Genomic DNA, 16,285 nt, shown 5'->3' with positions numbered 1-16,285 from the left:
AAAACAGATTATCCAAAGAGGTGACATCTGAGGCTCCAGAGTCAGCAATGAAAACGATAAGAAACCATTTTCAAGTAATCAGCCCATGACTACAGAACACATTCCCTTGAAAAGGCACTCAATGCTTGCTTTTGGGCTGCACTACCTGGCTCCATTTTCAATAGAAACTCTAAAGCTAGATAAGAACTCAGAAAACCTCAAGCTAGACAAAGGAGTCAGAACTCACATACAAGAAAACTTAACTACATTTTCTATTTGGAGAGTACAGACCAAATTCATGAGCTTTATTTTCCCAATCAAAACCGAATTATGATCACTGAAAGAAAAAAAAAAAAGAGGTCAATGCACATTCATAAGATGTATATACAATTTCAAATTTCTTTTTTAAATACAAGATGTGAACACTACTGGACTATTTCAATTACAAGGAAGTGAAGGATGATGTTTACGCCATCGAAATTGCAATCTGGTAGAAAGAAGTGAAAATGCAAGCACAGGAAACCAAAGCAAGCTGGAAAACACAAAACCACCTACTGATACTAGCAAAAGAAGCTGAAGTTCAAGTTTCTACACAAAACCTCTGCCATGCCTGGGCTGGCAGACACAGCCAAGGGCACCCAGCCCCTGAGCGAGCACTCCCCAGCCAACAGCCAAGACAGAGAAGCAATATGGCAGATTGGCAAGACTCTATTGTGCCTTGCACCACTACAAAACAAAACAAAAAAAAAAAAGAAAAAAACAACAAAGTAGACAGTCAAGAGATTTTAGGGATGTACAAGTGTATGTGTGCCTGTGTGTGTCTATATGTGTATGTATGTGTGTCTAAGGAGGGGTCATGCTACACTGTCCAGACTAGTTCCAAACTCCTAGACTCAAGCCATTCTCCTTCTTCAGTCTCTGAGGGATTGGGACAACGGGCACATGCCAAAAGCTACTGTGCCCAGCCATTAAAAATATTTTTAATGGGAGATATAGGGCAAGTATCTGAAGAAAGATGGACAGGAGTGAGGGCAGAGAAAGATTAAGTCAATTTTTCATAAATTCTATGGAAACACAGTCAAATGAGATACACCTTTATGTCCCTAAAAGCACAGCCTTGTCCTCAGCATATGAGGACCTGATCAATGGCCTTAGCCACAGGCTCTATAGTAACTTCTATTTATGATGGTCAAATACGTGCAAATTTTTACATGAATCCAGGAATCACATGCCAGTCAAAAGTATCTGAAATCAGAAAAAAAAATAATAATTGTAATGTCAACTTGGGTAGGAAAAGGCCAGACTCAAAATTAGCGTTCTGGGTCTTCTTCCACCTCCTCCATCTTGTGGTGAGAGCACTGTTAATCACCGACTGAGGCCTACATCTTCACAAGGAGATGGTCAAGAGATGGAATTTGAAGGACTTCTGAATATTCTATTATATGTGAATTACCTCAACCAAAAGGATACATTATTTTTAAAAAGGAAATTAAATCAAAGCTACACACACACACACACACACACACAGATACACACCCACAAACCAACCATTAGACAACCAAAGTGCCACACAAAACTAAGTGTTCCAGAATGACAGCAGTGCACAGCAGATAACAAGGTCAATGGTCTACTTCAAGTCTTTGTTTCCTTAGGAGGAAATGAGTATGTTCTCAAGACAGAGACTGGGTCTCCGCATCACTCCATCACAGTGATTTTCACAGGGCCTGGGTCACAGGAAGGGATTGTAAAATTACCTGCCATACTCCAGGTGCCACACCCCTAACACCAGAAGCCAAGAGCCTCTGAGCCTGGATTTTTTTTCACCTTAGAACATCTTAGAAGAGAGAAAGAAAAATAACCCAAAGAAAAAAAGCCACCTAAGTGTGAACAGAGAACAATGGCATGACGGGACACAAAACTATTGATCAAAAGAGAGAAATATGGCGTCCCAAAAGTTTCCAACAAGGGATCTAGCTTAGGAAATCAACACAAGAATAACAAAGTCAGGCAAAATAATCTCGATAGTATGATCTGTAAAAAGTGCAGTAGCTGAGAACTAACCACCCAGGCTAATAAAGGGAAACAGAAGAAGATCAAGGAGACAAAGGGTGAGAGAATAGAAGAGCAAAACAAGAGGGAAGTGGAAGAACCTGGAAAAGAACCAACCCCACAGACAAACGGTAGGTTCTGCCTCACAACTGCTCCATCACTTAAAAACAAACACACCACATTTTTGGAAAGCAAAATGTATTTTAGTTAGGTAAGACCTCAGCGGTAAATTAAATTGACTTTTTGAAACTATGGTGCCATTGAGAAATGCTAGACTTACAACCTGGAGAACAAATGCAGTATTATTAGGCGGTCATGGTGCTAAACTGGAGCAGAGGTAAGAATCCTTTCTAAATCTAAATGTTATAAGAAAAGGAAGAAAGTGGGGAGAGGGCATAAGGGGCATTTCTCTGTTCTCCATTTCCCGAGGTGAGGAACCACAGACATGTCAAGGCACTGGCCACTAAGTCTCCAGCCAATGAATACTGAAAGGAATGATCCTGGAGACTTGTTACATTTTAATAAAATGCCTCAGTAAGATGAATGAAAATACTAGGAATGTCAGGAGCCAATCTTCCATCCCTCCTTCTCCCCCCATTCAATCTACCATCCTGCTTAGGAATCAGAAAATCCAAATGGCCCAGCACATAAGTGAAACCCTGGGCAGATGCTGGTTCTATCTCCGCTGCATCTTTAGGAAGGAGTTAATGATTCCATAAAATGCCCTGCTTGGAATGGAATGTTTTGCATGAACCCATACATAGGCAGGAAGGTGATTAAGCATTATAGCATTTGCCTTATTGTTGCCCTTGCTACAGACAAAATACCAAAGTCATAGAGCAAGGTCAGGGGAAGGAAGGAGATATTTGACATAGAACACAGAGCCTTCCTTCAGCAAGTCAGAGTATTCAGTCACCTCTGACCATTTCCTTTTCCAGCAAGGGTATGAATTAAGAGTCTCAAAGTCATCTATTCTCTGGACACTGTCTTCAGACAAAACATAGTATAATATTTAGAACTTAAAAAAAAATCTATAAAACCTAAAAGTCAAAGAGACATTGCAAGAGCTCTGAGCCCATATACAACCGCCTGGGAGCTCAGAGGAAGGAAATGCAAGCCATTCCTGGCTCTTACCTCTAGAGAGCTCTGCATCCCCTGGAGAGAATTCTCCTCCCCGTCTACATAAGGCTGTACTTCCTTTCTCCATGCAGACTAGCTACTTCTGTGAGCTAAGGCTTCTGTAGATCTAGCATTTGCTTATTCAAGATGTGGCACTAAGAATATTATTAATATGCATTCTAGGATGGCTATGCAGATTAAAATGAAATGACCCACAGATTCACAGAAAGTCCAGAGCAATGTGCTTGGAAAAGATCAAAATTCAAAAAAGTCTGGACTCTATTCACTGAAAGGGGGGCTAGAATAAGCATCATCACTCCCAAAAGAAATCATGACATCCTTCTACATTTGTCCAGAACAGCAGAAACTGCATCAAGTCATCCAAATATAAATAAGATGGCTGCAGGCCATAGCAGAAAGGACTGGAGAACATAGGAAGAAAGGACCTACAGCAAGATCTAGAAATCAGCTAGAACTGTGAAGTAAAGAGAATTTGAAAACTTTCTGCAAACTCAAAAGCAACAAGAACCAGACAGGGTGTTGGAGTGTGTTTGTTATTTTCTATAATCCTCAGTATGAACTCTTTCTATGCAGGTCGTTTCACCAGCTCAACTAATTTCACACAGAGACAACAAAACAACACAGAGAAAAGCAAAGCCAGGAAGGAGGCCAGGAGACTCAGCTATTTCTGACTGCATGTTTGCTCTATGATGTGTCTGAACCGACCTGAACAGGTCTCTTAACTAGCCAAAGCAGCTTCCAAACTTACAGTATCAAAGCTGTGTCAGAAAAAAAGCTAAGAAAAAAAAAGTAAGGAAAGTTTTTTTATCTATATTTTTACTTATTCTCATCTGCTCTTAATATTCTTATACTCTGGGAGCTCAAAAAGAAGACAAAATAAAAGCATAATTACTATTCCCCACAAATCACATCCAATTAGATAGTTTGACCATGCTCAAATACTAATTTACTGAATGGCAGTTTTAGTTTTTAGCAAAACAAAGTTCTTAGAATTAAGCAGAAAACATTCGAAAGGTATAGAAAATGAATGAAAAGCAATACTACAAAATTATATTCAGTTAACAGATACTACTTAAACTGCAAAAACTTGGATGGGTGTGGTAGCCACACACCTTTAATCCCAGCATTTGGAAGACAGAGGCAGGGGGATCTTAGTGATTTGAGGCCAGCCTGTTCTACATAGCTGGCTCCAGGAAAGCCAGGACTACAGAGACCCTGTCTCAACACACACACACACACACACACACACACACACACACAAATGCAATAGTAATACCTTGTTTTGATACTTTAAGAAAGTCAAATAATTTCAATGTGAATTTTAAAATTTATAAGAGAATTCCACCAAAACTTCTTTTCAAAAACCCTTATATCCAAGTTTGAAAACATGAATCATTCCAAAGCAGATAAATATTTGCTATTGTTTTGAATCTTAAACTATTTGTAAGTTCACCCTCAGAAAGTTGTAACATAGAGGTTTTCAAAATTAGAAATTATAAAATAATACTTTATATTTGAAGATCCTTTCAAAACATTTACATAATCTGAGTTATATGGAAACTAAATTATTATCAAATACTTTGAAGCCACTAAAAACAGTAAAACAATTAATCTTGGCACATTTATAAATTCTTCACTGATTCTTATGGATTAATATACAATAAGAATGCAATGTCGCAGGTCGTTGGTGGCGCACGCCTTTAATCCCAGCACTCGGGAGGCAGAGAAAGGCGGATGTGAGTTCGAGACCAGCCTGGTCTACAAGAGCTAGTTCCAGGACAGTCTCCAAAGCCACAGGGAAACCCTGCCTCAAAAAACAAAACAAAAAAATAAATAAAATATTAAAAAAAACAAAGACTTCAATGTCTTTAGTTAACAAACTGTCTTCCTAGTTCCTATCTCTCTACCTGTTGATTAGTGCAACTCTGAGACTTCATCAGAGCAGTCTTTGAATAGTGGAAAACAATAAAGGTACAAGTTCACCATTGGTCAAAGTAGAGAAGGTGAGCGTCAGGAGAAGGCTCAACCACAAATGAGATATCTATACCAGCTCCTGAGCCTCTGGGAATAGGGGATGTCAAGACTGTAAGAGCCATAGGTCAGGAAAGACCAAAACAGTATCTTCTAGACATAACAGGACCAATGCACTCATGAACTCATAGCAACTATGGATGCCTGCACAGGATCTGCACAAGATCAAGCCGTCAGCATTCTACCATGGAGCAGGGTGGCGCTCATAAGCCCCCAAACTCAACTGAGAAGCTACTGATAACTGATGGCTTCTGGGTGAGATCAGTTTTCTTTAAGGGTATATATGGCCCCTGGTAGGTGGACCACACTCCAGTGGTGGCCTTACACATATGAGTACATGCGCACCACAAATTGAATTATAAAAAGGGAGGATACAAAGTTAGAAAAGGATAAGGTGGGTGATAGAGCTAAGCTAACAAGCAGAATGCTGGGTGAATATGGTCAAAATACATTGTATGCATGTATAAAATTCTCAAAGAATTGATAAAAATACTATATTTTTTAAAAAGCTACAAGAAGTAAAGCATGGACTCCTTGTTTTTCACTGTGATGGAAATATTACTTCACTAGACAATAATATCTTTCAGAAAACAAGGATGTTAACATATAAAATAGTTCATAGTTTTGCTTTATCAAAAATAGTAATTATATATCCAAGTTTTCCTCTATGTCCCAATAACTTTGCATGTTAAAAACATTAATTTTAGGAAACATTCTTTGCAATAAAGTATAGAGCTGATAGTGTAGCTTAGCTGTACAGCCCTTGCCTAGCATGTGTGAGGCCCTAGGCTCAATCCCAAGGAAGCAAGGAAGGAAGGGGGGGAGAGTGAGGGAGGGAATGAGGGACACCAGAAAGAGGGAAAGAGAAAAGAAAAAAAAAAAGTAATACTTTCAATTATCATCAACAAATTATTGATGAAAATGTATTAATATTTTCATTTGAGGATACAAAGCAAATTTATTCTTTCATGGAGAACTGTTTAAAAAGGAAAGGATCAATCAGCACTCATTTTCTGTTAAATCAGCTTCTACCACTATGTGGAAAAACACTGTGCCAAGGCAGCACCTGACATTTTTATCCCTTTTAGGCATTCCCAAACTAGAGACAACTGGTCTACCTGCCAAGTCCCTTTGTTTAGCAACTACCTCAGATGCACACAGAACCAAAGTTATTGTTGAATCAGGAGCCTGTGAGGCTTGTGATGGGTTGGCCAATGCATAGCCACCTTGTAGGCTAAACTCAGGCTACTGAAGAGTTGCCAAACAACAAACTCTTAAGGATAGAACATGGCAGTATTTTATAAAAAGTATATGCTGTGTCTTTCGTCTATTTAAATCCAAATTGAGATCATATTTTTCACTCTAATTAAAAAAAGGATTCACTTTTACTTTATGTACATGAGTATCTTGTCTGCATGTATGTATGTATGTATGTATGTATGTATGTATGTATGTATACTACATGCATGCAATGCTCCTGGAGGCCAAAGAGGTCACTGGATCTCATAAAACTAGAGTTAGAGATGATTGTGAACCAACTGATAAGGGTGATGGAAAATCATCCCAGGTCCTCTAAAAGAGCAAGTGCTCTTAACTACTGAGCCCTCTCTCTCCAGTTCCTTCCCTAGTGTTAAGTATACTCTTATTTAAACCAAGAGTTGGCAAGCTGATTCTATAAAAGGTCAAACAGTAAGGATTTTAGGCTGTGCTGGCCACACAGCTTACACTGAAATGCTTTAGCTGTCTCCAAACTATGAAAGCAGCCACAGGCACTATGTAGATAAATGGATATGGCTGTGTTCCAATAAAACTTTATTTATAAAATAAACAGAGGAGAGATTTGGCCCTTGGGCAGTAGCAGTTTGCTTTACTACTTTAGCAAATGTCCAAAATTAAATTTTCAAATTGAAGAAATGGAGAAAGGGATCCTTGGTACTGTCATTTTTCCAAACAAAATCCAAAATTTCAAGTAGATATGCGGAGAACTAGATTCATTAAAATAACACTTCTAGGTGATCTAATAGTGACTGTCTAAATGAAAACAAATTTCTCTTACCTTAATGTCAGCTTTGATCAATATTAAATGGAAAACTGGGGGTACTTTTACAAGGCAAGAAGAGATGAACTAAATTGGCCATTAGTCATAATAAAAGGTGCATCACAAACACAAAGCAATGTATCTGAGGAGGAAAACATATCCAAGGAAGAGTTTCTTCCAGCTAGCCTGAGCTCCCCCCATTAAACAGCATCTCATTAACCTCAACACAGAGAGAGATGAGGTAAGGTACTCGTAAACTGCAAATGAGCCCTAATGCGCCTGCCCTGTGACATGGAGATTGGAGCAGATTACAGCACACAACAGTACTGCAGTAGCCAAAGAATTTGCACTTTGTGAATATATACAAAAACCATCTCAATTATGACATCAAAGGAAACACAGGAAGGGATACGAACAGATCAAGCCAAGACCTGCCTACCGGATCAGTACATTTTCAAAGGCTATCATACCCATTGCTCTGGGGAGTACTGACAAATGGTATCTCTTACACTGTTAACAATGTGAAGACTGCGCCACTTCAGATTGTTGGACCTAGAAATTCTATTAGTTTCGAGTCCATGTCAGTAAACTAGTTGCACTAACCATGGTTTGATAATATAAATGTCAGATTCCTATAACATTATCTCCGAGAGGAATATCTAACAAGCAGATGGTCACACACCATAACTAACATTTACTCAGGGCACTATTTCCTTTACTATTTAATGCAATCTCACGCGGTGATGACATTTTCTAATGCTGTAGATAGCAGCCCTAACTGTTGCCCCACATTTTTCTTAAGCAAATTTTCAAAACAAAGCATGCCAAAAAACAACAGTGGAGAGTTTAACCATGCTCTATTCTCACGCAGGTATTTCATCAGAGTTCATCATCTGAACCTAGGAGAACAAGTTGGAAATTATAGAAATAGTATTACACCTACTGTAAGTGGGTGTGGGTGTGTGTCCCAAAGCATTGTTGAAAACCAAAGGAAGTCATTCCATATCTAAGGAAAAACTCAAATCCTATCATCTCTAAAGCATTGGTGGGAGGGAAAATAGTGATGTCACTGGAAAAACAGGTATCACATGGCATGTGTATGGAGGTCACCATTTTTTTAATTAGTATTGGTGATGACAGTCAGCTCACTGAGTTACATGCCACAACTGAATGTTATAGAAAGTATCTGAAGCCAGGCAGTGGTGGTGCACGCCTTGCCTTTAATCCTAGCACTTGGGAGGCAGAGGCAGGTAGAACTCTCTGAGTTCAAAGCCAGCCTGGTCTACAGAACAATAGGACAGCCAAGGTTATAAAAAAAAACAACAACAACAACAACAAAAACTGTCTTGAAAAACAAAAAAAAAAGTATCTAAGAAGGTAATTCCTCTAGCAATCTGTTTACCCAAATGGCCATTTCACTTAGAGTTCTATTGAGCCACCTATAACTACCTTCAAAATTACCAGGTTCAGGCTGTTTGTGTTACAGATGGAACAGTTCTCTGGTATTTGAGACTAAAATAAGACATAGGAGTTGAGCCATGCCATTACCATCCTAATTAAAGTTTTTGACACAAATAGTAGATCAGGACCAGGAAGCAACTTCACGTGCTCAAATATTATGAAAAAATAAGTGGAGTCTTGTATGACTCTATTTCAAGACCAATGAAGGTTTAACTATAACCCCCATGCTGTCTTGCCAAATCCACTCCTCCCTATAAATGCCATACAAAATTACACAATGGGTCCACACTAACCCTATTTACATGGTAATTATGAAAAGAAGCCTTTAAACCCATTTACGAATAAATTTGTTTTTCTCAGCCAAGTGTTAACAGCAATAAATAGAGGATTTGCATGTAATCCCTAACAGCAGTTATGAAGAAATTACCACCCATGCTAGGATTTAGCAACTAAGCATTTCACTTAATCCCGCTGCCATAATAGGGCAACTTAAAAGGTGTATTTTTAGTAAAATACTACATGCAAAATGAAAATATTATCTCTGATATTTTAAAGTAAATTTTCCAGGACAGAATAGTCAAGAAAATGTTTTTTTCCTTCAGTATACTCACTAGAAATGACTAAATAAACAATACTGGTATTTCTCAAAAACTAAATATATCTGAATCCTTCAAAGTGAATTTATAAGTTTTATTTTTTCTAAATTTTTGCAAATGGACACCACACTAAGGAAATGTGATTTTATTCACAAGTTATTCATAGTATGGTTAATGGGCTATGTGGTAAGACTAGGTATTATACCCACTCATTGGTGACCCAGCTACCCAACAACTGGATTCTCTTCCTGGGATTTCATCAGCATCTGCCAGTGAGACTTCATCCTCTGGCAAATAATTGAAGACTTAATCAAAGAGAGAATGGGCATGACTTTAAGCTGTAAGGACCAATTTGTGACACGTGTGACACATGTTATATGGTGACTGACAAAAACACTCTTTTTAGAAAAATGAATTGCTTTATCCAACCTTTACACTCTAAAAATACAACCAACATCTGTTCACACATGAAGTTAGGATGGGAATATACAAGATCCCAACTGTCCACGGAAAAATGGTAGAGAACTGACTGATAACAGTTGTGATGAAGTTTAACCAATGAAATCACTTTGGAAAAAGGACCACACCGAGAACAAAATAAAAATACCTTTTATGAAGGCTTAAGGTTTCAAATATTCCAATATGTTCTCTCCCATCAGTAATATTTTCGTCTGCTAAATACACAGCCAAGTGGCCGATATCACACCTGCCACCAACACTCTCTGATGAGTCAGGAAGAACCTGTTTACACAGCACAAGCTCAACTACCGCTAAAAGGACTCTCTTCGTTTCTTCTAATACAACCCTAGAGCTAAGAACCAACAAGGAAAAAAAAAAAAAAAACCACTCATTAGCCTGCTGACCAAACATAACAATCTACCACTGTCTCTCTGAGGGAGGAAGGAGTGGCCGCCAGCCAGGCCTCTTTGCTTGAAGACATCCTACCTTTTCCTGCTCTTCCTTCCACTGACATCCCCACTACAGTCAGGTACTGAGGTATCCAGACAGGGCAGCAAGCATCACTAGGAAACACCTTCATGAAGAAGCTACATATTCTAGCAAAGAGTCCCTGTGGCACTCTGGTTAGAGCTCAACACTCTCACACAGGTGCGACCTGCCAGACCTACCACTGCCAGGCTGGGCTGGGGCAGCGACCTGTGGGCAGCATTGGGTGCCTCCTGCAAACATCACTTACTGTGCCTGGCATGTGGCTTCTCTCGTTCCTCCCATTCTGAGAGCTGCCATTCTTGAGCTTCTTCTTCTTCTTGGCTGTCTCTTTGTGTTCTTTCTGCCGGTTCTGCACTTCAATCAGAGCAGAAATAAAGCTGTTTTCTACCTCCTTCTCAAACTCCAGTTCATCTCTCAGGGCCAGCTGCTGCACCAGCTCCTCAGAGTACTCCTTGATGGCTGTCTCGATCTCTTCTAGCAGTTCATTTAGTTCAGACACCGAGAGCCTTTTCACTCCTGTGGCCAGAAACAGAGAACAGAGAGAACACTGAGACACACCTGTGTCAAGGCAGCATAGTAGGGTGGTTTGAACAAAGAACAAAATCAAAGTCTAAGCAGTTACACTGATTGTTTGGGATCTTCTCGGGAGCTAAGAAGTTCTGGAGGGTAGATCTAAGTAGAGATGAGCAGGCGATGTCACTCAGCTGAGATGAAAAAAGCCTAACAATTTCTTACAGGTATCCACCACGAATAGTACTATAGCCAAGACTGAAATGAAGCTGGTATGGGGGGAAGAACAAACGCAGAAGCAGAGGGAGGGCCCGGAAACTACCTGCTGGCATGTGTGGGTGACAAGCAACCGGGCAGGGTTCGAAGAGAGGAGTCCATCTGAAAGGATTAAACCGAATGCTTATTTAATCTTATATGCCCCTCTCATGAATCTGGCTGGAGACTGGGAAGGTGAAAGGATGGACAGTTCACGGAAGTCACCCCAGCTAGCATGGGGGATCCAGGAGGACACTGCTGAAGTCCTAATGCCTGAGACTCACCCTGAGACTGAATGAGCTGGAAGGTAGGATTTAGAAAGGTCATCCAACAACAATGATTTTATTAGATGGACTTTAATCCAATGTCACTGCTGTTCTTACAGGATGAAGAGCATATAACACAGAAGGCAAAGAAGGCCAGGTGAAAACCCAGAAGGGAGAAGACATCTGCAAGCCAAGCAGTTGGATTTTTACACCTGACCTATAGAGCTGTGATATGGTAAATCCCTGTCCCAGCCACCTGGTCTGAGGGACTGTTTATTATGGGAGTGCTAACTAACTAATACATACTTCCTGTACCTCAGTGCTGGATTTTGGAATCAGGACTCCAGGAATGCTAAGGGCTTATCTACAGAACTGTGGCCATATCACATCAGAGGGAAAAAATGCAGTGTGTCAGAGAACCTTCCACAGGTTAAAAAGAAGCCACATAAAACAAAGGGATTGAGGCAGCCCAGCCTCAGACCTCTGGTCAGGCCACAAATACAAATCCAGATCACAACAGGGGTGTTATCCAGCAGAGAACCAGGCATGGCGACAGTCACCGATACACAGAGCATTCTTGTGCTGGGTACAGATACTCAGAATGTTTGTGACAACCAACCCCAGATCCAATTCTAACAAATTCCACTTCCAAAATCCTTCAAAGCTCTAGCAAAGACAACTATTTGTCAACATAAGAACTATTTTCAATAAATACATACAATCTTGCTTTTTATGGGCCAAACGGTCGCTCCCCAAAATGCATGCTGACATCTTAACCCATGGTACTGCAGAGCACACCAGCATTTGGAGTATTTACAGAGATAAAGTTAAAATGGGGGCCAAGGCTGGTCCTCAATCCAGTGTGACCTATGTCTTAGAAGATGAAATGTGGATACAGATAGGGATAGCAAGAAGGCCAGGGAAAGGATAACCACCCACAGGCAAGGAAGGAGAAACAGCCAACCCTTGACCTTGAACCTCAGGCCATCAGAACAATCAGGAAATAAATTCAGACTGTTGAAGCTATCCAGACTGCAGTAAATTCTTCTAAAAGCCCCAGTAAACTAATCCAGGGTCTGAAGAAAATACAACACAGTCCTGAACAATGACCAAAGTATGTACAGAGAATTATACAGCCAGAGGACCCAAGAAGATGAAAGCTCTCTGGAAATGATGATGTCATGTGTTGACATAGACAGAAAGCACAGAGACAGAGGGAAGGAGGCTCTCTTACTCTCTTCATAGCTGCTCATGCTAGACCTCTTCAGAGTCTGAATCTCCTGGGAGAGCATGGAGAGCCGGTCAGACTGTGTGGGGGTCTCATCATCTTCTGGGTCCGGTGATTCCTGCATCATTTCTTCAATTTCTTCAATAACCTTCCAAAACACATGTACCGCTGTTAATCAAACGCATGGAGAAAGGCCTGACTGTACCGTAGCACTCACCAGAATACCCAAGTGGAAGGTACACTAACTCCTTATATGTGCAAGAAAAACAGATAAATATAAACAAAGCTCATCAAAGGGAAATACTTACAGAAAATGAACACAAAATTAAACAGAATATGATCTGGTACATCCATTACAATTCAGCAGACCCTAGTAAATGTCTAAAAAATGGTGCCATGATTTATGCAGACATAATAGAGTTATAGTTAAAAGATGGCAAATAAGGGCAAATGTACCGTGTACCACATGCACGCACTCAAATGTAATCTAGCTTAACCAAAACTTACACAAAAAAACCTATAAAATGTAATATTCATAAAAAATGTCCATGTATAAAGCAGGGAGTTAGCTCTCTGGCAGCAAAAGAGTTTTATTTATTAATTCAGTGAAAGACAAAGGGGTATTTCTACATTACCAAAAACAGATGGGGAAAAAAGCTGCAAGAAGGGGGCTGAGAGATGGCTCAGCAGTTAAGAGCACTGGCTATTCTTCCAGAGGTCCTGAGTTCAATTCCCAGCAACCACATGGTAGCTCACAATCATCTTGAATGAGATCTGGTGCCCTCTGCTGGCATGCAGGCACAAGACTGTATACATAATAAATAAATAAAATAAAAAAAAAAAAAAACTGCAAGAAGAAGGAAGATTCCAAGAATACATGTGCCTTTAATTAAACCCTGACCACTGTCAAACACAGTATGACTCAAGCATTGCAACTGTACTTTTGTCTGGTTCCGAACTCTAAGAGAGAAAAGGAAGTAGACACTTTAAAGGAAAGCAGAAAGATACTAAATATTTTTAAAGGGTGAGAGGTCATTTAAGCATTGAGAAAAAAATTAAAAATACAATTCAATAAAGATAAAAAAAACACCATGAGTATATTTAACAGTATCTATAAATAAGCAAACTTAATATGTAACTCTTCAACTGGTGAAAAGTCAACCCAAGAAGGACTATGCCAAGGAGGAAGGAAGCCCTCCCAAACAGAAATTGTGAACAGTACAATGAGACATTCAAGGAGGCTATAGAATTCATTTCTAGGGAAGACGGGACTGCTCAGGATCATATCTCTTTCTGGATTTTCATGCCCTCCATAAAAAGCATTACCTGTCTCCTTCACACCAGTTTTCCAAGCCTAGAACCACCCAGCCACAAAAGGAAGCAGGGACCATCAGAAGGACATTCTTAGTGTGTACATTTACGCCTCTGACCTTGTCCGTAACGTATCTCCTTACTGACCTTCTCATCCCTGCCTAAAAATAAAACATGACAGAATTCACAGCCCACAGAGCCACGGAACATTTTATTTCAGGAAGTTCTGCTGTCACACTCTAACAACACCGTAGAGGTGGGAGGAATATTCAGAAAATGACAAGGCTGACTTGACCAGTTTCAAACGAGTACAGGGTTGACATAACACAGCACTACACAGGTAAAATGTTTGCTTCTTTCTACGGTGTATAACAGATACTTCTATTATTTGTTAAAGATGCTTCCCCGGGGTTCTACAAAACTATGCCTTGGCAGGGCCAGGCATGGCAACTCAAGCCTTTGATTCTAGCACGCAGGAGGCTAAGGTAAGTAGTTTGTGGCCACCTTGGTCATAATAGTTTCAGGTCAGTCAGTGCTATATGGTAAGACCTTGTCTCAAAATAAACAAAAACACCAGCTCAAATATAGTCCAGTTCACTCATGTTAGGGTGACCTTGTAAAAAAACAGGAACTTCCTGATTTAGGGGGGTGGGGTTCACTAATAACCCTCCATTAGTAACTTGTAATCAATCACAGACAATGCCTAGCATGGAAAGCTCCCCAATTCCTTGGACAGCATATACCTTATTTTACCCTCTTCATTGAAGACTGAGTGTCAAGACTGCATTAGTCACACAATCTAGGACATATGTGGACGTTCTGCCAAGCATCATCTGCATAGTAAGAAATGGCTATCTATCAGCTCCAGGCTCTGCTTCCCCTCCATACCTGGTCTGCGGTGAAGAGGGGCTCCTCGTTGACACAGGAGACGATGATGGAATGCATATCCAACTGCTCCCTCAGCTCCTCCTCATCTGAGGTGTCAAAGAGCAAGCTATCACTCATCTAAAAACAAAAGTACTCCCATTTAAAAGCAAGTCCTTCTGATGCAAATGTCAACATTTCTGGGTCAAAGAAACAACAGGAAACAGCATGCAGGGGAGCTATTCCTTGGAAAGGAATCCTTAGTCACCCTAGACCAGGCCACACAGCGTGTTACACACTCTGCCAGCAGCAGTAAATACAGTACAGGACAAACTTTCAAACAACAAGGTATGGCATGCACCCCTATGGTCTGACACATGGAGGCATTTTTCCAGAGGCAACAGCAACAAGAGCAGTACTAAAAACTGATATTTGAATAAAAGACCAGAAAAAAGTATTTATTAGAAAATTGTAAGGCATTAGAATGAATAGAAAGTAGCAACAAGTGCATAGTTAATGAACTAGAAAGTGTTTCAGTTCTACAAAGCTATCTACAAAGTACTTTCTAATATTTAAATACTTAGAACAAAAGTAATCAACATCCTTGGAGACAGGACCTGTCCATGAGACATCAGTCCTTCCAAATGAACATCCCTCCTTCCAAAAGAAGAAAGAATACTTGTGCATTCCTAAAACACCTTTAAGCCTAACTATGCTGGAGTCTCCAATCACCTCAGCTCGCTGTTATACTGTGCTCTGTACCCAGGAGGCTGGCCGTATGGACCAGATCTAAGGATATGATGCCCTTGATTTCTGGCTTCCACTTGGGTTACACATCACTGGGGGACACCAGGAGACTGCAAGGTGAGAAGGAGAGAGCTGAGCACTCATCCTGTTGTCTTCCTCTTTGCCAGAATGCCATTTGTCAGCTCTGGCTCTGTACCAAAGAACAGGGCTCTTGTCAAGCAGAGTTCTTCTCAGATTCTAGAAACTTCGCTCTCTCTCGTTTCCTTTTTGTCTTGGGGCTGCTAAAGTACCAGTAGCTGTTGCCATGCCTGGAGTACTGCATCGTCCAGTAGCTGTAGCCACATCTGGGGCACTGTATCATCCAGTAGCTGTTACCATGCCTACCCAACCCAATACAAACAGCCCCTATAGCAATACTGAGAGTTCTGTATCAATAGCAGCTGTAAAGCTACCTGAGGAAACTCAACAGAGTCAAGGGATGACTAAATAGATAGCTGGCTATGAATCACTAACTTCTTGTCACATGACTATCCTGCTGGTGAACAGAAGTAAAATTGGAACGCTATTCTCCAAGAATTAACACACAGTAACAACAACAGGACAACAAGGACTACTGAAGAAAAAAGAAAATGCCACATTAAATAGTATATCAAGATGGTAGATTAGTCAATTGTTTTATATAATATATATATATACACACACATATATATATATAACACCAAGAAACTGTAAACTGAAATTATTAAGTAAATAAATAAAAACCTATAAAATTCAAATGTCCCAAATCAGAAGCTTTTGAGAAGCAACATGATGTCACCAAGGGAAAATTCCTCATATGAATGCTATTTCAAAACATAGGTAC

General features: G+C 40.1%; 1 protein-coding gene across 2 annotated transcripts in view; it reads right to left on the bottom strand.

Annotated features, from left to right (window-relative positions):
* Fez2 (fasciculation and elongation protein zeta 2) overlaps positions 1-16,285 on the bottom strand; it is a 37,168-nt gene that overhangs the window by 9,482 nt on the left and 11,401 nt on the right. For both annotated transcript variants that reach the window (XM_027426063.2, XM_027426064.2), the window contains exons 3-5: positions 14,701-14,817; positions 12,508-12,649; positions 10,490-10,758 (exon numbers count right to left, since the gene is read on the bottom strand). In XM_027426063.2, the coding sequence (XP_027281864.1) occupies positions 10,490-10,758; positions 12,508-12,649; positions 14,701-14,817 (528 nt within the window). The remainder of the gene's footprint in view (positions 1-10,489; positions 10,759-12,507; positions 12,650-14,700; positions 14,818-16,285) is intronic.

The sequence above is a fragment of the Cricetulus griseus genome, chromosome 7 (assembly GCF_003668045.3).
Source record: "Cricetulus griseus strain 17A/GY chromosome 7, alternate assembly CriGri-PICRH-1.0, whole genome shotgun sequence".
NCBI classification, from domain to species: domain Eukaryota; kingdom Metazoa; phylum Chordata; class Mammalia; order Rodentia; family Cricetidae; genus Cricetulus; species Cricetulus griseus.
This window is presented reverse-complemented; position numbering and strand designations above follow the sequence as displayed.